The 22,300-nt window shown below is 39.9% G+C and overlaps 1 protein-coding gene across 1 annotated transcript in view; it reads left to right on the top strand.

Moving 5' to 3' along the window:
* The window catches only part of c2cd3 (C2 domain containing 3 centriole elongation regulator), a 163,303-nt gene extending 141,818 nt beyond the window's left edge, over positions 1-21,485 (top strand). Inside the window, exon 33 of the mRNA XM_060826212.1 lies at positions 18,314-21,485. Within this exon, the coding sequence (XP_060682195.1) occupies positions 18,314-18,454 (141 nt within the window). The 3' untranslated portion in view covers positions 18,455-21,485. The remainder of the gene's footprint in view (positions 1-18,313) is intronic.
* Positions 21,486-22,300: the final 815 nt, after the last annotated feature.

The raw sequence follows: 22,300 nt of genomic DNA, 5'->3' as shown, positions 1-22,300 counted from the left end.
CACTTAAAATATCTGTACCTAGTACCTTGCACCTAAGATGGTGCCAAAGCAGTGAAATTACATCATGCGCACGTGACTATAAAAGCTCTTCTATTCTATCCAACTGAATGTAGCCTGAATGTCAAGGACAGTCAATTCCAGCTCTTCTCTGAAAATCAGCTGTTTTGTCCATGTTTGAACGAAGGCTGCAAAGAACTCCGAGGGTGACATGGAGCGGGTTATTGCTGTGCAAGTGCTACTTGGTAGCACTGTTGATGACATTTCCATAACTTCACTGTTAGTCAAGAGTAAGAGAAAACAGTATTGGCCGAATTGTATTTGTCTTCCATTTTGTGTGCAGGGCATTCCTGAGCAATTTTCCACATTGTCAGGTAGATGCCAATGTTTTAACTGTACTGGAACAGCTTGGCTAAGGGAGCGACAAGTTCTAGAGCATAAGTCTTCAGTACTATTGCCAGAATCTCCAGCCATTTCTTGATATCACATGGAGTGAATTGAATCGACTGAAAACAGGTATTTGTAATCCCAACTACCATCCAGATGAATCACCCAATTGGCACTTCTAGCTGAAGATTGCAATAGTGTTTCACTATTGTCTTTTGGCTGTTCCATCATTGAAGATAGACAGGCAGGAGGCTAGAAGAACATGGCAAGCCAGGCAGTATCAGGAGGTGGAGAAGTCGACATTGCAGGTGAAACCCTCCTTCAGGACTGAAGATGGGTGTGTGGGGAGCTGCAGATAAAGGGGGTGGTGGAGGCAGGATGGTGAAGTGGGGATAGATGACATGAAGCAGTGAAGTGGGGATAGATAACATTAAGCAGTGAGATTTCATTGGGTCCAGAGTCAATGTTGAGGATTCCCAGAGCAATTTCCTCCTGACTGTATGCTATTATGCCGCCACTTCTATTGGGTCTGTCCTGCCAGTGGGACAGGACACATCTCTGTATGGGATATTATCTGTAAGGTATAATTCCGTGAGTATGACTATGTTGCTTTTTTGAGCTCTTTCAATTCTGGCACAAGATTTAATCCCAGGTGTTAGTAAGAAGGACTTTGCAGGTTTGACCGGGCTGTTTCATTTTGTGGTGCCTAGTTCTGTCCGGTTTTATTTCTTTATTGGACTTTGTAGCAGTTGATACAACTGTGTGGCTTGCTTGGCCATTTCAGTGGGCAGTTGAGGGACGACCACATTGCTGTGCGTCTGGAATCACATGTGGGTCACACCAGGTGAGGATTGCAGATTTTCTTCCCTGAAGGAAATAGGCTGAGAAATGACAAATGGAGTTTAATATAAATAAATGTGAGGTCTTATATTTTGTAAAGGTAAAAACAATGACTGCAGATGCTGGAAACCAGATTCTGGAGTAGAGTGGTGCTGGAAAAGCACAGCAGTTCAGGCAGCATCCGAGGAGCAGGAAAATCGACATTTCGGGCAAAAGCCCTGTATTCCTAATAAAGGGCTTTTGCCCGGAACGTCAATTTTTCCTGCTCCTCGGATGCTGCCTGAACTGCTTGCTTTTCCAGCACCACTCTACTCCAGAATTACATTTTAGAAAGTCAAATCAAGGTTGGAGTTTCATGGTGAATGGTAGGATCTTAAGTAGTGTAGTGGAACAGAGGGATTTTGGAGTTCAGGTTCACCGAATCTCTGAAAGTGGAGTCACAGGTATTCAGGGCAGTGAAGAATGCTTTTGGCACTCTGGCCTTCATCAGTCAGGGCACTGAGTATAGAATTTGGGAAGTTATATTGCAGTTGTACAAGATGTTGGTGAGGCCGCACTATAGGAAGGATATTATTAAACTGGAAAGAATGCAGAAAAAATTCACAGGGATGTTGCTGAGCAGAAAAAATTTGCAAGGATATTACTGAGATTCAAGGGTATGGATAGGGTGAGCGAATATGTACACACACACACACACCTCTCCTCTCTTCCCCCCCCCACCCGGGGAAAGAATGAAAGGGAACCTGAGAGATAACCTTTGTACACAGGGTTTTATGCATTTGGAATGAGCTGTTAATGGAAGTGGTTGAGGCTGGTATACTAATAACATTTAAGAGGCATTTGGACAAATACATGGATAGGAAATATTTAGAAGGGTGTGTGCCAAGTGCAGGGAAATAGGATTAGCACAGATGGACATTTTGGTCAACATGGGCTAAAGGGCCTGTCCCCATGCCAAAGGACTCGATGACTATAAGGACATTAGTTAGCCGGATCAGTTTTTCTGGGAATCAACAATGGCTTCATGATCATCTGTAGATTTTTAATTCCAGATTTCTTAAAAAAATTGAAATTGTATTCCAACATATGTTGTGGCAGGATTTGAATCTGAGTGTCTGGATAAATAGTCTACTGATCGGCCATCACCTTCCCACTGGCTGGGCCAGTTCATTGGTAATTGCCAGCGGCCTGATAATGGGGGATTCCAGTAATGACAATGCAATTGACTGTCTAAGATAGGTTATAAAATTCTTATTATTTTTTATTCATTCTTGTGATGTGTACATCCCTGGCTGGGATGACAATTATTGCCCATTCCTAGTTGTTCTCGAAGCTGCATTCATTTTCAGGTTAGGATGATGAATGGTTTGCAGAGGATCTTGAAGGTGATGCTGTAATCTGCTGCCCTATCCTCCTAAATGATAATGTTCTCTAGTTTGCAAGGTGCTATCTAAGGAGTGTTATTGAATTTCAGTAGTGCTGCTATTCAGCATTGGTGATGGAGAGAGTGAATATTTTTGGGCATGGTGTCAATCTAGCAGGTTGCTTGATCTAGGATGGTATTATGCTTTTCAAAGTGCACTGATCAAGCCAAGTAAGGAGTATTTCATTACACTCCCGACTTCTAACAAGCCGAACTAAGGCCATACTGGTCTGAAAGTGCCCGATCTCATCTGATCTCGGAAACTAAGAAGACTCACGCCTGGCTAGTGCTTAGATTGGAGACTACCTGGAAATACCAGCTTCAGTAGTCATAATCAAGGACTCCTGCCACCCGGTTATACTCTCTTGCACCTCTTCCATCGGGCAGAAGATACAAAAGTTTAAAACTATGTATCAACAGATTTAAGAACAGTTTCCTCCTCATTGTTATCAGACTTCTAAATGGACCTCTCATATATTAGACTTGACCCTTCTGTGCATCTTCTGTGTAGTTGTAACACTGTATTCTGCACTCTGTTCTATTACGCTGATGTACTTACGTAAGGCTTGATTTGTCTGGTTGGCATGCAATGCAATACTTTTCACTGCATCTTAGTATGTGTGATAATAAGAAATCAAATCAAATATTGTATAGGCTTTTAGGATTTGGGAGATGAGTTACTCACTGCAGAATTCATAGCTTCTGTCCTGCTCTTGTAGCCACAGGATTTATGTAGTGAGTCCAGTTCAGTATCTGGTCATGTGAACAATCTGTGTCATTGATTATTTGATTGTCTTAAAACAAAAGAGAATTTCACAAAGTTTTTCCTGATGTGATTCTGTACCTATTTTTAAAACTCACGATGAGGATAACTTTACTAGGAATTTGATGAATATTTCATCAGGTTATTCCATAAGTTGGTACAATAAGCCTGATGTTTTTTTGTTAACTCTACTTTTTGTAAATTCTTTCCAATCAGTTAATACTAAAAGTATTTTGAAAAAACAACCTCAAAGTCATCACCTAGAAATTTAGAAGGGGATAGGAGAATCATAAATTGGTGTGTGAAGTAGTGCACTTTCGATATATATAGCAGGTGGGAATGAAGCCTAAATGGAAAGCAATGGGAGATGAAGGGTAATTTGTGTTGACAAGAAGGAGCCCACCATTGTTCTGAAACATGACTCATACTTCATTCGTGGTTTGTTTTCCATCATGTAATTTAGCTACACCCTTGTATTATAAAATCTCCTTTTGGTAGAAGAGGAATTTTGTACTGGAAAGCTGCAGTTTGATTTCTGGATTCAACTGAAATGCAACCACATAACTGGACAAAGTTGCCCTGCACACTTTTATTTCCTTAATATGTGGCTGCCAGTTCTCTTTCGCTATTTGTAGCTATGACACTTGTTTTATCGGTTATGTTTGTATAGCACTTTTAAAGCAAAGTAACAGCTATACAAGACACTGATCTGATAAATCAGGAAGAATTGTTGCCTGGGCTGATTTGCACTTTGCAAATTTCTTCCAGTAGATGACAGAGAGTGATGCAAAAGCCACAACAGTTGGATGGGAGTGCAAAATGAGCTTGCACATCTTCTCCTTTCTCATGTCAAAATCGGAGTGCCACTATCCAGCAACATTATATACATTTTGATGGGAAAAGAAATCACTTACCTTCTCAAGTGCAAATTGTTTTTAATGTACCTTCTAGAGCGTAGCTTTTGCAATGACATACCCAGGAAAGTTGTGTACACCCTTAAGTAGTTGATAATTTATTGCTACTTTGTGCTGAGGCTTAAAAAACATGTTTGTGCCAACTGTAAACTAAATTAAGTACTGAAAATAACCTGGCCTTTTCTGCTTCATGACAGGCTCCTTGCTGGAATATTATTATGTACTTTTATTACGTAACTGGTTTCTTATTACAGTATTCTGAGACACAATGTTCCATTAGTACTGTTTACTTCATTCCGGCTGCCCTGAAGGCTTACCATTGCAATCATCTCTCTTGTGAAATCTCTAGAACAGAAATATGCATTTTGAACACAGTAAACAGACTACTTTTTTAAAAAACATTATCATTATATGAAATAAATAAATGCAAGTCTCAGAAAAATATTTATTGCCCATTTGGCATAATTGCTCCATCTGTTGGAAAAATAGGATTCTTCTGTATGAACCTATTGCATTTCCACATTTCCTTAAATAGTCTTAAATAGCTTCTCGCAGAAAATTCTTAGTTTATCCACAATTTGAAGGTGGAGAGATTTCATTTATCTAGTTTCATTTCATAGCCTTAACAGGCACAAAGGTCACATATTGATAATTAGAACTAGTTGGAGCCAGATACACTTGTTTTGAAGGCTGAGGTGTCATCAGCTGTTCAACTAGTTGAAGCCAACATTTTATTTTGCGAGTCAGCTGATCAGGAAGGTAGCGAGGAAGTATGGGGGAGGGAAAGGAGCCCAGTTCGCTACTGACTGTTGCTCACTTCAGTACAGCAAGCTAATAAAATGCTATTGAAATGCAGTAACTAGTGTTCTCGAATTATATAAAGTTTAATTAAACTAAAACTCATGGTAATTTTAAATGCCACAGCTATAGGTGCACCTAATTCTGCAGCAGGTCTTTATCAAGACAAACATGAGAGAGATTTTCAGTTCAAAAATTGTTTCTATTATGCTTACATCATTCAATTTTGTTTTGAGGATGGTTCATTTTTCACACCTGATCATTTGAACGTTTTGTTATTAAGATATTATTTAATTAAACTGAAACTACAGTTTGGGTTAAGATCTCTTTACTCCATGAATTTGTATTTATCAGTGTTTACTTTAAACAATCAAGACAGTTTTATCACACGGATTCATTCTGTTATGACTGCATCCTATCCTCATACACTTCTGTTAATTAAAAAAAAAGTCAAGAAGGTGTCATGATTTGGAGAGGAACTTGGAGGCAATGGTATTTCAAAGCAACTGATACTCCTCTTCTTCTAAGTGAAGAGGATTGTAAGTTGGGAAATGCTGTGGAATAAGCCTTGGTGGTTTGTTGTAATGCAGCTTGTTGTTGGTACTACAACCACTGTGCACAATTAGTGGAGAGAATGGAAGTTTAAACTGATGGTTGGTGTGAACATCAGGCATTTTTTTGCCAAGCTTCTTGAATGTTGTTATATTTGCAAATGTTAAAGGGATGGTTGATCTTGAATGCAGAGGTTTTAAAAAGTCGAAGATAAGGAATTTGCTGTGGTAAACACAGTATTTGCGTGGCTTCTCAGTTGAATTTCTGATAGTGGTAATGTTGTTAGCGGGTGACCCAACAATTATGATGTCATTAATGTCTAGGATCGGATGGTGGGACACTTTCTTATTTAAGATTAACAGTGCCTTACACTTGAGTATTGTGTATTTCACATACAAGTTAACAGCCAAAATCTACTGTGAATGTATGTTTTCAGGGATATGTTGCATGAGAACATCAGCCGATTCACTATCTGCAGAACACTGTTGAGTCTTCAATGAACTGCTTCACTTCTGCTTTTATGAGTAAGGGTAAGGGGAGGATATGAATGTTGTTGAAGGTAGTTGGAACTAGAATGGTATCCTGTCAAATTCTTGTCACAATTTTCTGCGCTTGAGATAATTGAGCTCAAACAGCACATCTTCCTTTATACTAAGTATGATTGATGTTCCTAAATGTTTTCTCCATGATCCACATTGTCTTCAGTTTTATTTGAGATGTTGGTTAGATCTTGTTAGATATCAAATTCAATTAGTCTGATCTTGTCTCTGGAATTCAGTTCTTGGGTCCATGTTTGGACCAAATTTGTAATATGGTCTGAAGCCAAGTGACGTTTTTGGAACACAAATTGAGCATTCATGAGAATTTGTGAATTTATGCCGATGACTTGTATAATTTTTTTTTGATGATTGGCAATATTCTGATAGGATGATAATTGGCCAGATTGAATTTGTTCTGCTTCTCCGAGCAGATAAGATCAGTTGATGCCAATATTCTTGGCCTCTGAGCCACCGGCTCCAGAGGTGTGTATAACTTCTCTGAATGGATTGATAAAGTATCTAACTGTACGGAAATGTCCTAGCTGGAGCTACACAAGAAGAGCAGGTTCACAAGCTCAGCAGCTTGGTTGGCGGCAGCACATGGAGCCTTTCATTCAGTTCATTCAGACATTCCTCAGTGTCACATAAAATAAATATGAATTGATGTGAATGTGAAGGCCATGGGTGTAGATGAAGAATGTTCATCTAATCATCGCTACTGGCTAAAGCTGTTTGAAGCTGTTTAGCTCCTGGCCCACATATACTTTTTTTTTCAATACAAATTGCTAAATCCACTTCATTTACTTGACAGTGAAAACTCGAATACCATTTACACCCCTTCTGAAAATCCTGCCTCTTAAAACAAGAAGGATTTGTGGCTCTTTAAGAAAAAAAATCAGAAACTTCTCTTCAACTCAAACAATCATGCAGGGCACAGGAATCCGCATTTCTCTGTCACACATTACAATCTCAACTAACCAACAGCTTTAACCATCCTTGGGCCCAGAACCTTGCCAAGTTTCATCAAACATAGAACAGTACGGCACAGTACAGGCCTTTCAGCTCTCGATGTTGTGCCAATTTTTTATCCTACTCTTAAGATCAATCTAATCTACATACCCTTCATTTTACTATCCGTGTGCCTGTCCAAGAGTCACTTAAATGTCCCAAATGTGATGTTGTGAAACTTGAAAGAGTTCAGAAAAGATTTACAAGGATGTTGCCAGGGTTGGAGGATTTGAGCTATGGGGAGAGGCTGAACAGGCTGGGGCTGTTTTCCCTGGAGTGTCGGAGGCTGAGGGATGACTCTATAGAGGTTTACAAAGTTATGAGGGGCGTGAGTGGATAGGGTAAATCAGCAAAGTCTTTTCCCTGGGGTCGGGGAGTCCAGAACTAGAGGGCATAGGTTTAGGGTGAGAGGGGAAAGATATAAAAGAGACCTAAGGGGCAACTTTTTCATGCAGCGGGTGGTACATGTATGGAATGAGCTGCCAGAGGAAGTGGTGGAGACTGGTACAATTGCAACATTTAAGAGGCATTTGGATGGGTATATGAATATGAAGGGTTTGGAGGGATATGGGCCGGGTGCTGGCAGATGGGACTAGATTGGGATATCTGGTTGGCATGGACGGTTTGGACCGAAGCATCTGTTTCCATGCTGTTCATCTCTATGACTCTATGTATCTGACTCTATTACCACCACTGGCAGTGCATTCCACACACCCACCACTTTCTGTGCAAAGAACCTACCTCTGACATCTCCCCTAAACCTTCCTCCAATCACCTTAAAATTATGTCCCCCTTGTGATAGCCGTTTCTGCCCTGGGAAAAACTCTGATTATTCACTCTATGTTTCTCTTCACCTTGTACACCTCTAACAAGTCATCTCTCATCCTTCTTTGCTCCAATAAGAAAAGCTCTTGTTCCATCAACTTTTCTTCATAAGATATGCCCTCCAGTTTCTGGTTAATCTACTCTGCACCTTCTCAAAGCTTCCACATCCATTGTATCATGAATTGACCAGAACTGAACACAATGTTCCAAGTATGGTCTAACCAAGGCACTAAAAAATTGCAGCATAACCTCGCGGCTCTTAAACTCAATTCCCCTGCTGATGAAAGCCAGCACATCATATGCCTTCTTAACAATCCTATCAACTTGAGTGGCAACTTTGAGGGATCTATGGGCATGGACCCCAAGATCCCACTGTTCCTCCACACTGCCAAGAATCCTACCTTTAACCCGGTATTCTGTATTGAAATTCGACCTTCCAAAATGAATCACTGCACACTTTTCCAGGTTGAACTCCATCTACCACTTCTTAACTCAGTTCTGCATCCTGTCAATGTCTCATTGCAACCTGCAACAGCCCTCCATGCTATCCACCACTCCACCAACCTTTGTGTCATCATCAAACTTACTAACCCACCCTTCCACTTCCTTACCCAAGTCATTGATAAAATCACAATGAGCAGAGGTCCCAGAACAGATTTCTGTGGAACACCACTTGTCACTGAGCACCAGGCTGAATACTCTGCCTTCTAAGGACAAGTCGTTTCTATATCTAGATAGCCAAATATCCCTGCATCCCATGCCTCCTTACTTTCAGAATGAATCTACCATGGGGAACCTTTTCAAATGTCTTGCTAAAATCCATGTGCACCATATCCACTGCACTACCTTCAAAGCGTTTTGTCACATCCTCAAAGAATTCAATAAGGTTTGTGAGGCATGATCTGCCCCTCACAAAACCATGCTGGCTATCTCTAATCAAGATATGTTTTTGCAAATAATCATAAATCCTGTCTCTCAATAATTTTCCCACCAACAACGCAAGACTGGTCTGTAATTCTTGAACAGAGGAATAACATTTGCCACCCTCCAGTCATTTGGCACAACTCCAGTGGACAGTGAAGAGGCAAAGATCATCGTCAAAGGTGCAGCAATCTTTTCCCTCATCTCCTGTTGTAAACTTGGGTATTGTCCATCTGGCCCAGGAGACTTATCTATCCTTCTGTTTTTCAAAATTTTCAGCACATCCTCCTTCTTAACCTCAATCTGTTTGAGCGCATCAACCTGGTTCATGCTGTCCTCACAAATGTCAGGGTCCCTCTCAGTACTGAATATTGAAGCAAAGTATTCATTAAGGACCCCCCCACCTCCTCCAACTGCAGGCACATGTTCCCCTCCACTATCCCTATTCATTATAAAAGATTAGACCATAAAACATCAGAATGGAAGTCAGCCATTTATCTCCTTGAGTCTGCTTCACCATTCAGTAGGACTATGACTGATCCAATATTCCTCACATCCACTTTCCTGCCTTTTCCACATAACTTTTGATTCCCCGACTGATCAAGAATCTATCTCAGGGCCTTAAATGTATACAAGGACTCTTTCCCCATAGTTCTTTGTGGCAAGGAGATCCAAAGGCTCTCAACCTTCTGAAAGAAGAAATACCTCCTTATCTCAGTCTTACATTTGTATCCCTTTATTCTGAGACTGTGCCCTCTGGTCTTAGACTCTCATATGAGATGGGAACATTATTTTTCTGCGTTTACCCAATCAAGTCTCTGAAGAAATCTTCAATGAAATCAACTCTCATGTTTCTAAACTCCAAGGAGTAGAGTCCCAACCTTAGAAGAAGAATTTTAGAATCCCTACAGTGCGAAAGCAGGCCATTTGGCCTGTTGATTCCACATGACCCTCCAGTGAGCATCCCTCCCAGATACACTCCTATCCCTGTAACCCTGCATTTCCCATTGCTAACGCACGTAACCTGTACATCACTGGACACTATGGGTAGTTTAGTGTAGCCAATCCACCTAACCCTCACATCTTTGGATTATAGGAGGAAACCCACGCAGACAGTTGCCCAGGGGTGGAATCGAACCTGGGTCTGTTTAGCCCTTGTTCATAAGACGTTCCCTTCATACCGGAGATCATCCTTGTGTACCTTCTCTGAATTGCCTCCAATGAAATGATCTCTTTCCTTAAATAAGGGGACAGAAATGCTCATGATACTCCACATGTGGTCTCACCAGCATTTTGTACAGTTGCAATTAAACTTCTCTACTTTTCTCCTTCATCCTCCTTGAACTGCCTCGGGGGACTGTTCGTGTGAAGTTTGCACATTCTTCCCCTGTCTGCGTAGGTTTCCTCCGAGTACTCCGGTTTCCTCCCACAGTCTAAAGAAGTGGAGTCCAGGTAAATTGGCCATGCTAAATTGCCCAAAGTGTTAGGTGCATTAGTCAGAGGGAAATGGGTCTGGGTGGGTTACTCTTCGAAGGGTCGGTGTGGACTTGTTGGGCCGAAGGGCCTGTTTCCACACTGTAGGGAATCTAATCTAAATCTAATCTAATCTAAACTAAGGGCAAACATTCCATTGGCCTTCCTGATTACCTTCTAACAACCTTGTACTCTGCAATCTGATGCAAAGGAATTGACTATGAACATTTCTATTGTAATTTACTTTGCTGATCTTGAGGAAGGGAATTGTGAAAGTGATGTTTTGAGCTATTATTTCATTTTCCTTCCCATTCTGTTTATTCATTGCAACTTGTCTTGCCTATTGTTTGTTATATCCCAGAATTAATATTGTTTGTGTTTACACCCAGTTTTTGTCTCGCACTGGGTCAAAAGCCTATTTAATATTCTCTCAGTGAACTATTCTTTCCTCCCAAACTCTTTCACCTGTCACCCAATAAAGCAACTACTCACTTTTTCAAATATTTTTCATCTACCTCACCACTCAATTTCTACCAAATTTATCATTTATACCAATATCTTCCTTCTTTCCCGTCACCATCCAAGACTTCAATCACATGGAGCAAGTCCTGCTGTTCAACATGCTCCAATGGATGCAGCATTGATTTTTCTACTGTTTCCTAATAAATAGTAATGATTAGAGGCTTATTCTTATGTTTCTCAATCATCCTTTAACCCCTGATACCTGGACAGCCCTAACCTTTCTGTTCAATTCGCCTCAGTTGTTACTGCCCCTCCCATGCACAGTTGGCAGAAGAATATGTACAGCCCCATTACATATTTTTGGCTGAAGTGTCCACTCACTTGTACCCAATGTTCTTTTTGTCTATGGTGTATTGTGAATAATTGAAGTGATCTCCTCAAATTCCAGGAACAGCAATTACTGTTTTCTATGCTGTTGCACTTTGGAGAAAAAAAGATCAAAACAACGGAACTTCCAAAAGGAGAAAGACAGATAAAAGGTAGTGAGCACATTGTCAGTGAAGGAGAGGGAGAAAGAAACTTCCACTGCTAACTGACACAGCAGTGAATCTGTACAGTTACTGCCTTTGCTGTTTGAGTCCATATATCTCTGGACATTGGAGTGCGTCTTGGAAAAGTTAACAAACACTGAAATTTACAGCTGATTTTGGAGGAACCTGTGTGGGCAAGCTCACAGCATAGGAAAAGATAAGTTCATTGTTTTTAACATGTAACGTTGCTGCAAGTCTACAGTAGTGAGTAGAGCAGGTTCCTTCATAATTATATGTTTTATTGAGATCTGTCTCTTGACTAAATTTTAAAATATAAACCATAAGTGCTAAGTTAGCCTGGAGCACTTTTTTTATAGCTAAAAGGTGGTGCTATTTTCTGGGTCTTTAAATTGTGAAGGAGCAAAGAGGGCCTTTAGTAGAGTGATATGCTCTTCCAGTTGGAGTTTAGGGAGAGTTTCCATGTTACTGATGATTATGTCTGCAGGCCGTGGCTTTGGTTGCAAATCCTATCGGATAGTGTGGATTGGTCGGAGCGGCAGTTAGAGGCAATGAGGAATTTCCAAGAGGCTAGGGGGTGTGATGGATGGAAATTAGAGGAAGGAGAAAAGCCGCAGATACAGTCAGGTAGATGGATTAACTCCAGGAAAGGTAGGAGGGGGAGGCAGGTAGTGCAGGCGTCTTCTGTGGCTATCCCCATTTCAAACAGGTATGCTGTTTTTGGAAAATGTGGTGGATAATGGATTCACGGGAATGTAGCAAGAGCAGCCAGGTTTCTGGTATCGAGACTGGCTCTAATGTAATGATGGGTAGGTGGGGGTTCCAAGCAAGTGATTATGATAGGGGACTCTCTGGTCAGAGGCACAGACAGGCGTTTCTGTGGCCAGCAGCAAAAAAATCAGAATGGTGTGTAGCCTCCCTGATGACAGGGTCAAGGATGTCTCAGAGAAGGTGCAGAATATTCTCAAAGGGGAGAGGGACCAGAGTCTTTGTACACATTGGAGCTAATATCATAGGAAGGGAAATGGATGAGATTCTGAAGGAAAAATGTAGAAAGTAAGGCAGGAATTCAAAAAGGAAGTCCTTGAGGGTAGTACTATCTGTATTACTCCCAGTACTACGAGCTAGTGAGGGTAGGACTAGGATAATAGAGCAGATGAGTGTGTGGCTGAGGAGCTGGTGTATGGGAGAAGGATTCACGTTTTTGGATCATTGGAATCTCTTCTGGGGTAGAAGTGACCTGTACAAGAAGGATGGATTGCCCCTGGACTAATATACTGGCAGAGATTAGCTAGAGTTGCTCGGAAAATTTAAACTAGTAATGTTTGGCGGGGGGAGGACCTAAAGAAATAATGAGGGAAGAGATCAATCTGAGACTGGTACAGTTGGGAAAGCAAGCGAGTCAAACAGGCCTAACAGGGAAAGCAGATGAACTCAGGGCATGGTTAGGAACATGGAACTGGGATATCATAGCAATTACAGAAGCATGGCTTGGGGGTGGACACGACTGGCAGCTAATGTTCCAGGATACAAATGCTATAGGAAGGATAGAAAGAGGGGACAAGTTAAGAGGGGTAGTGGTGTTTTTGATAAGGGTTAGCATAACTGCAGTACTTAGGGAGGATATTTTGGTGGAACTGAGAAATAAGAAAGGGATGATCACTTTATTGGGATTGTATTATAGACACCCAGTAGTCAGTGGGAAATTGAGAAACAAATTTGTAAGGAGATTTCAGTTATCTGTTAGAGTAATAAGGTGCTTATGTTAGGGGATTTTAACTTTCCAAACATGCATTGGCAATGCCATAGTGTTAAGGGTTTAGATGGAGAAGAATTTGTTAAGTGTATACAATAACATTTTCTGATTCAGTATGTGGATGTACCTAGTAGAGAAGGTACAAAACCTCCTCTTGGGAAATAAGCAAGGGCAGATGACTGAGGTGTCAGTGGGGGCGCAGTTTGGTGCTAGCGACCATGATTCTATTAGTTTTAAAGTAGTGATGGAAAAGGTTAGACCGGATCTAAATGTTTAAGTTCTGAATTGGAGGGAGATTAATTTTGACAGCATTTAGCAAGAACTTTCAAAAGCTGATTGGGAGCAGATGTTCGCAGGTCAAGGGACGACTGGAAAATGGGAATCCTTCAAAAATGAGAGAACGAGAGTCCAGAGACAGTATATTCCTGTTAGAGCAAGGCTAGTAGGTGTAGGGAATGCTGGATGACTAGAGGTTTTAGTTTAGAAATAGAAGGAAGCATATGTCAGATATAGACAGAATAGATCATGAATCATTATAAGAGTATAAAGGCAGTAGCAGTATACTTAAGAGGGAATTCAGAAGGGCAAAAAGGGGACATGAGATAGCTGTGCAAATAGCGTTAAGGAGAATCCAAAGGGTTTTTATAAATACCTTAAGGACAAAAGGGTAACTAGGGAGAGAATAGGGATCCTTAAAGATCAGCAAGGCAGCCTACGTGTGGAGCCATAGGAGATGGGGGAGATACTAAACAATTATTTTGCATCAGTGTTTACTGTGGAGAAGGACAGCGAAGACATGGCATGTGGGAAAATAGATGGTGGCATCTTGAAAAATGTCCGTATTAGAGGCGATGGTGCTGGATGTCTTGAAATGTTTAAAAATGGATAAATCCCCAGGACCTGATCAGGTGTACCCTAGAATTCTGTGGGAAGCTAGTGAAACAATTTCTGGGTCCCTTGCTGAGATATTTGTATCATCAATAGTCCTAGGTGAGGTGCTGGAAGACTCGAGGTTGGCTAACATGATGCCACTATTTAAGAAAGGTGGTAAGGACAAGCCAGGGAACAATAGACCGGTGAGCCTGGCATCGGTGATGGGCAAGTTGTTGGAGGCAATCCTAAGAGACAGGATTTATATGCATTTGGAAAGGCAAGGACTGATTTGGGATAGTCAACATAGCTTTTGGTGTGGGAAATCATGTCTCATGAACTTGATAGAGATTTTTGTAAAAGTAACAAAGACGATTGATGAGGGCAGAGCGATAGATGTGATCTTTGTGGACTTCAGTTCAACAGGGTTCCTCAAGGGAGACTTGTTAGTAAGGTTAGGTCTCATGGAATACAGGGAGAACTAGCCATTTTGGATACAGAACAGGCTCGAAGTTAGAAGACAGAGGAGGGTGGAAGGTTGCTTTTCAGACTGAAGGCCTGTGACCAGTAGAGTACCACAAGGATCACTACTTTACTGGGTCCACTACTTGTGTCATTTATATAAATGATTTGGATGAACATACAAGGTATAGTTAGTAAGTTTGCATATGACACCAAAATTGGCGGTGTAGTGGACAGCGAAGAAGGTTACCTCAGATTACAACAGGATCTTGATCAGATGGACAAATGGTCTGAAGAGTGGCAAATGGAGTTTAATTTAGATAAATGCAAGGTGTTGCATTTTGGAAAAGCAAATCAGAGCAGGACTTGTACACTTAATGGTAAGGTCCGAGGGAGTGTTACTGAACAGAGAGACCTTGGAGTGCAGGTTCATAGTTCCTTGAAAGTAGAGTAGCAGATAGATAGGGTAGTGAAGAAGGTTCTGGATTAGTGGTGCTGGAAGAGCACAGCAGTTCAGGCAGCATCCAAGGAGCAGCAAAATCGACGTTTCAGGCAAAAGCCCTTCAGCTGCTCCTTGGATGCTGCCTGAACTGCTGTGCTCTTCCAGCACCACTAATCCAGAATCTAGTTTCCAGCATCTGCAGTCATTGTTTTTATCTAGTGAAGAAGGTGTTTGGTATACTTTGCTTTATTGGTCAGTGCATTGAGTATAGGGGTTTGGAGGTCATGTTCTGGCTGTACTGAACATTGGTTAGGAAGTAAGCTGTAGGTCCCCAAACAGTAGACACTGTATAAACCAGGAAATACAGGGACATTATAAGAAAGGCGCAACAATAATAATGAGTGATTTTAATGTGCATGTAGACTGAATTAATAAATTTGGCAAGAGAAGTCTTGAGGCGGGAGCTTATAGACTGTATTAGAAATTGTTTCCCCAATATGTTTCTCTAAAGAACAATCAGGGGTCAGGTTATTTTGGATTTAGTATTGTATAATGAGATGGGATTCATTCATGATCTTATATTAAAGATCATAGCATGTTGGAATTTCAAATTCTGTTTGAGAATGAGAAACTTGAGTCCCTAACTAGTCTGTTAGTGTTAAAGGTAATTAATTACATAGGCATGAAGACAGATTTGGCCCTTGTGCACTGAGCAAAAAAATTGAAGGGAGGGCACTTGACGAATAGTGGCAGATATTTAGGAGATATTCAACTTGTCCTTATTAAAATATATTCCAGAGAGAAAGAAAGATTCTTAGAGGGTAAAAAAAGCAATCGTTGGCTAAGCGGGAAGTTTAAAGAAGAAATAAAACAAAACTAAGGCAACTATATTGCAAAGGTTAGTGACAGGCTGGAGGATTGGGAAAGTTTTAAAGATCGACAAAGGGTCACAAAAAAAGTAACACAAAGAGTAAAGGTAATTTTTTAAATTCACTTGTGGAACGTGGGCCAGAATTTCTTGCTTGTTCCTAATTGCCCTGTTCCTGAGGTAATGGAAGAAAATTACTGCAAAATATGAAACTGAGCAAAACTTCCTAAAAGTACATAAAAAGGAAGAGAGTACCTGAAGTCAATGTTGGTCCCTTAGAGGATGAGACTGGGGCATTAATAATGGAGAATACAGAAACACTAGATGCACTAAGTCAATATTTGCCTCAGTTTTCCTAGTAGAGGACACTACTCGAAAGTAACAGGTTATTGAAAAGGATGAACTTGAAACACTTGTCATCACTAGACAGAAAATACTGATGTAACTATTGGGATTAAAAGCAGACAAGTCCCCAGGTCCTGATGGCCAAGATCCTAGGGTCTTAACGGAAGTGGCAACAGAGAAATTGGATACATGGTTTTAATATTCCAAAATTCTGTAGATGTGGAAAAGAAATTAGAAAAATTAGATTAGAAAATTTCAAATGCATCTCCCTTATTCAATAAGGGAGAGAAGCGGTACATAGTAAACTATACATCAGTTAGTCTAAAGTTTGTCATTGGAAAATCACTGGGATCTGTGTTTAAAGAAGCAGTGACAGGATATTTGGAAAGTCAGCATGGTTTTATAAGTGGTAAGTTGTGCTTATATGATCCCTCCTGCCCAATTAGCAGCCAGCCTTTTGACTTCACATGAGCTCTTTATTCCTCTGGTCTCGTTCATTGACAGGGTATCCCTGACCACTTCCCAATTCCCTCTTTCAAATCCACTTTGTGCTACAATTGTCCATTAATGTAAGAATGTCTTAAGTTGCTCATAGGTACCCCCTCAAACTACTAGCTGCCTTAGGGTCCAGAAAGGGGGTTTGTACAATGAAGCAAGAGCTATAACTGAGGAACTAAATTCATCTAGCATCTGTCTTTACCAAGCAAGATTATGCTACCAGGTCATTGTGTGTGTGGGCACGTGTGTGTGTGTGTGTTGTTGGTTTGGGGGGGGGGGGTGAAAAATTCACTTACTAGAAGGGTTTAAAATAAGGAGAAGTAATTGGATTGGCTATCTGTATTTAAAGTTGACAGGTCACTGGACTGGATGCAATAAATTCAAAGATACTAATTGAAGTGTGAGTGGAAATTGTGGAGACCCTGGTAATAATTTTTTTTATTCTTCCTTGGACGGGAAAGTTGCAAACATTACATCTTTGTTCAAAAATGATATACGGATAAGCTAAGCAATTGCAGACCGGTCAGTGGTTGAGAAACTTCTAGAAACAACAATTCAGGACAAATGCATGTTATTTAGGGACAGCAAGCATGAATTTTCTAAGTGAAGATCATGTTTATCTAACTTGCTGGTGTTTAATGAAGAGGTGATGAAGAAGGTGGTTGAGGTGTAAAAGGATTTCTAAAAGACGCTTGATAAAACGTGGCTTAAGAGACTTGTGAGCAAAGTTGGATTTCATGGGATAAAAGGGACAGTATGAATATGGATTCAAAAGTGCCTGAGTTTTGGGAAACAGTAACAGTTAATACATGATTTTCAGGCTGGGGAAGGCTTACAGTAGAATTCCTCATGATCTGTGTTTGGACTTGCTTTTCCTGATGTAAATAAATGAACTAATCTTTAATGTGCAATGCACAAATTTCAAAATTTTCAGGCAATACAAACCTGGAAGCATTATAAACTGTGAGAAGCATGATGTAGAAATCCAAATGGACATGAGATTGGCATCATGGCAACTCACTGGGTAGCACTGTTGTGTCACAGCACCAGGGATCCAATTCCAACCTTGGGTGACTGTGTGGAGTTTGTACATTCTCCCCGAGTCTACGTGGGTTTGCTCTAGGTGTTCTGGTTTCCTTCCCTAGTTCAAAGATGTGCAGGTTAGGTAAATTGATCATGTCAAAGTGCCCATCGTGTCCAGCATTGTGTAAGTTAGGTGAATTAGCATATGAAATTCAGTGGATAAGGGTGGGTCTGGGTGGGATGCACTTTGGTGGGCCGATTGGTCTGCTTCCACATTATAGAGGTCTATGATTCTATGAAACAATTTGATAGAGTGGGTAGATTGATGTTAGTCTCCAATCTATGTGGGCAAGCTTTAGTAATACGTTTTGATACAAAGAGCAAGGAGAGAGTACAAATTAAGGGTTGCAAGAGTACAGAGACTGTACTGTATGTGTTCATAAGGAATTAAAGATGGCAAAACAGGCAACAAAAACATGCAACATCCTGGGCATTATTCATAGAGACATAGAATACAAGAATTACGAAGAGTGGAAAACCACATTTGTTCATTTTTGGATATGTACCTTCTAAAATGTTTCCTAAATTCCTCTTCTCAGAATAAAGTTTCAAGTCTGAATAGAACCAGTTCCCGGCGCAGCAATCGTCCAAAACCAAGATTAACACTGACTGAACTACCGAAGGAAGAAACTGAAAGAATTGCTAAGATTTTTGCAGGGCACTTTACAGAAGAAAGCTGAAAAAAAGTATTTCATTTTAATACAATTTTAGAATCGGTAACATAATTCACAACTAAAATTGAAGATGTCCACATAAATTTCCCCTGACTTTTAATGCTGGGTCTAGAATTATTTGCTTTTTGCTAATGAGACCTGAACGTTGAATGGGATAAAGTCTATTACCAGTGATACCTTTTGCTTCTGGAAAGGAAACACAAATGTAGTTATCATGTATTATTGCATATCAGTTCAGCCTGTTTGGTCTAGAAGTTCTGCTTTCTTATGAATGATAGTACACAGAGATTTTACTTGAGATGCAAGTACAATGTTTGAATTTCCATCTTCCTCATTACCCATGGAAATTTATCTTCCTTCTTCCACAGCATCATAAATGATGTGCTAAGCAGTCTGGAACACATGATGGGCACTGTTAAGCATATGGCCCAAATGAGCAAGACAGTACATTTTCTACATTCCCCACTTCATAAAGCACTGAAATGATAAAGTTACAGCGCTTACCTTCAATGCAGTGTTTTCATTGCCCACTTGTAGGATTTTCCAATCGTTATTGTTCTGGTACATATAATCTGTTTAAATAGCTCAAATTGCATAAGCAATCTATTCTTCTCTCCCAAACCTTTACAATGAGATGTTTAAGTCTCCATAACCTTAGCTATACAGGATTCTAATGCTTGCACTGGGAACTTGCACTCATGAATTCACAGAAGTACCTCACTAACTGGAGCACATACACTGTGTATGTGAAGCTGAATACTCTGAATAATAGAAAAGTATGAGATGTACAGGGATACCGTTACATTAAAATAAGTGAACTTATAGTGTTAGTCCGTATGACATTTTGGGGGGGGTGTGGGGGGAAGAAAATGCTTGAATCGATTGCCTATTTCAGGATGAACTAGTCAGCAATCAGCAATGGATAATTGTTTTATTCCTCTTCACAATATAATTGTTGCAACTGGGTGCATTCTCCAGAACCGCTATTTACTTTGCAATAAAAACCATGGTGCAGGAACAAATGAACCAGACTTTAAATGGGTGTTACTTTTTTCAAACCTCTAATCCAGTTTGATGATCTATTTGAGAAATAGTTGTATAATTTTTTTACATTGTTATATTGGATCATATAATAAGGGAAAGCCACTGACCCTGGGGTGTATTCACAATCACTAGTGTCTCCTTTCCTGTACTTCAGTTTTAATGTTAATCTACCATTTCAATCTGCAATGTGCTTGTTTGGCCCTTATTGTATAAGAAAGAGGAAGGTGACTCAGTGCCTTTCAGATGTACACTTGGGAGCATTGCTTTGTAGTGCCAACAAGAACCAATTGGACCATTATTAATAAATTAATAATACATACAAAATAGGAGCAGGAGTAGGCCATTCAATAAAGTAATGATGGTTCTGCCCAGGCTTCAATCCCTCTTTCTCCGTAGACTTCAACACCCTGATACTTCAAAAATGTATCTACCTCTTTAAATATTTTGTGATCTAGTCTCCACAGTTCTCTGTGATCGAGAATTGTAGACATTCCATACCTTCTAGGAGAAGAAATTACTTTGCATCTCAGTTTTAAATGTGTCCCCTTATTCTGTAACTATGTTCCTTAATTTGAGATTGACTCACTAGTGAAAGCTTCTCCTTGACATCTTCCCTGTCAAGCCTCCTCAGAGTATGTTACATTAAGATCACCCCTTGTTCTTCTAAACTCTAATGAATAACTTGTTTAGTCATAAGTAAATCCTTTCATTCAGAAATCAGCCTGCTGAATCTCTTTTGAACTACCTCCAGTTATAAAATATTCCTTTTCAAATACAGAGACCACAACTGTACACAGTACTTGCCAGTGCAGCCAAGTCAAAATCTTGTACAGTTGGAACAAGACTTCCCTGCTTTTAAATTCCAAAACCAACAAAAATGGCCAGAATTCCATTTGCCTGTTTAATTACTTTCTATATCTCCAGGCTAACTTATTGTGTTTCCTGTACAATAATATGTAGATCATTCTGCTGCACATTTTTAGAATCTGTCTCAATTTAAATTAGAGTTTCTTATTTTTCCTGACAAAGTGTATGACCTCACACTTCCCGACATTAATCTCCATCTGCTGAGCTTTTGCTCAACCTATCTATTTACCCGATAGATTTCTTATATCCTCATCATAAAATGCCTTCTTATTGTCAGCAAATTTGGACACATTGCACTCTGCTCTATGTTCTTTTAAGTAAGGTCTGTGCTGTAAGTACAGAATGTCAAAATCGTAGGGCAGCTAATTGCTTTCATGTACATGGATGGGAGGACTTCATTTAGTTGGCATTGTTTTAATCTATTTGTATTTGTACGAAATTAAATCTTGTATAGTAAGCTATTAAATTTTAACATACATTTGTATCAGTTAAAAATATGTCTGGCTTTTCAGAAGTATCGCAGGACAATAAATTATTTTTCAATGTGGCACTTTTTGTTTTCTTTGTCATACACTTATCTGATTTACTGAAACCAGTTGGAACATCCTGTTGCTCTGATTGACTTGCATTAGGAATAGGAACATGCTCCATGATTCAGCTACATCATAACTAATCTTCTATTTTCAGTGCTGTCTTCTCACATTATTCCCATATTGTTTGTTATTTCCAGTATCTAGAAATTCATTGATATCTATTTTGAACATAATGATTGATCCTATGTAGCCCTTTGAGCCGGATAATTCCGAAGATTCACCACCCTCTGAGTGAAGAAATTCCTAATCTCAGACTTAAAAAGTTTGCCTGTTTTTCTGAGATGGTGCCCCTTCATTCTGGATCACATGCCAAGGGAAGCACCTTTCATAAATCTACCCTTTCTGATGTGCAGGAACTTTGCATGTTTCAATGAAATACTGTTACAATGCGATAATCTCCTGTTTTCTAAATGCTATTGGACTGTATATCACAAAAGGTACTCTAAAATAACAAATATGCTTAGTACTGTAATTACCACTGTTGATATGTTTTTACATTGTTGTACATAATGGATATCTTTATACATGTATACACTGGTGAACTTTGTATAATTTATACAAATTGATGTCAATTTATCATAGTTTCTAAAATTAATTAATCTCATTAGACATTGCAGATTCCACCCTTGGTTCTGCAAGTGTACCCAATCTTTACACTGTTGAATAAATTAATTATTGAATTTTTACTAAGCCTGGTCATTGTAACAAGTAGAATTTTGACTTGTATCTATAGTTCCTCATATTGAATTTCTGATCTCCAGTTCAGATTTCCAGCATCTGTTCTTGTTTGAGATTTAGAGTCATACTTTTACACCACAGAAGAGTCCTTTGGCTGAGCAAGTCTACCCTGACATTCCTGATGAAGAGCTTATGCCCGAAACTTCAACTGTCCTGCTCCTCCAATGCTGTGCTTTTCTAGCACCACACTTTTTGACACTGACCTATCTATACTAATCTGACTTGCCGACACTTGTCATTGTGTCTAAGACTATGGGCCATTTCCAGTATTCATCTATGTATATTTTAAAGTTTGTGAGGTTTCCCACCTGTACTATCCTGCAAAGCTGTGCATTCCTGGTTCACACCATCCTTCAGTTAAGAGGTACAACTGCTTTGTATCCACTGTGCCCATGCCTCTCATGATCAGGTCCCACCCCCTCAGCTTTCTCTGCTCGAAAGAAAATACACTGAGCTTATCTAGCCTCCCGTCAAAGCTGAAATGCTCCATCCAAGGTAACACTGCGACAGTAACTGTACATGGTACCTCAGCTGTGGCCTAACCAAAGTTTCGTACAGCTCCAGCATTACCTCCCTGCTGTTATAATCTATGACATGACTGATAAAAGCA

This window comes from Hemiscyllium ocellatum, chromosome 6, assembly GCF_020745735.1.
Source record: "Hemiscyllium ocellatum isolate sHemOce1 chromosome 6, sHemOce1.pat.X.cur, whole genome shotgun sequence".
NCBI classification, from domain to species: domain Eukaryota; kingdom Metazoa; phylum Chordata; class Chondrichthyes; order Orectolobiformes; family Hemiscylliidae; genus Hemiscyllium; species Hemiscyllium ocellatum.
The sequence above is the reverse complement of the archived record's forward strand: the minus strand, read 5'-3'. Positions and strand labels throughout refer to the sequence as shown.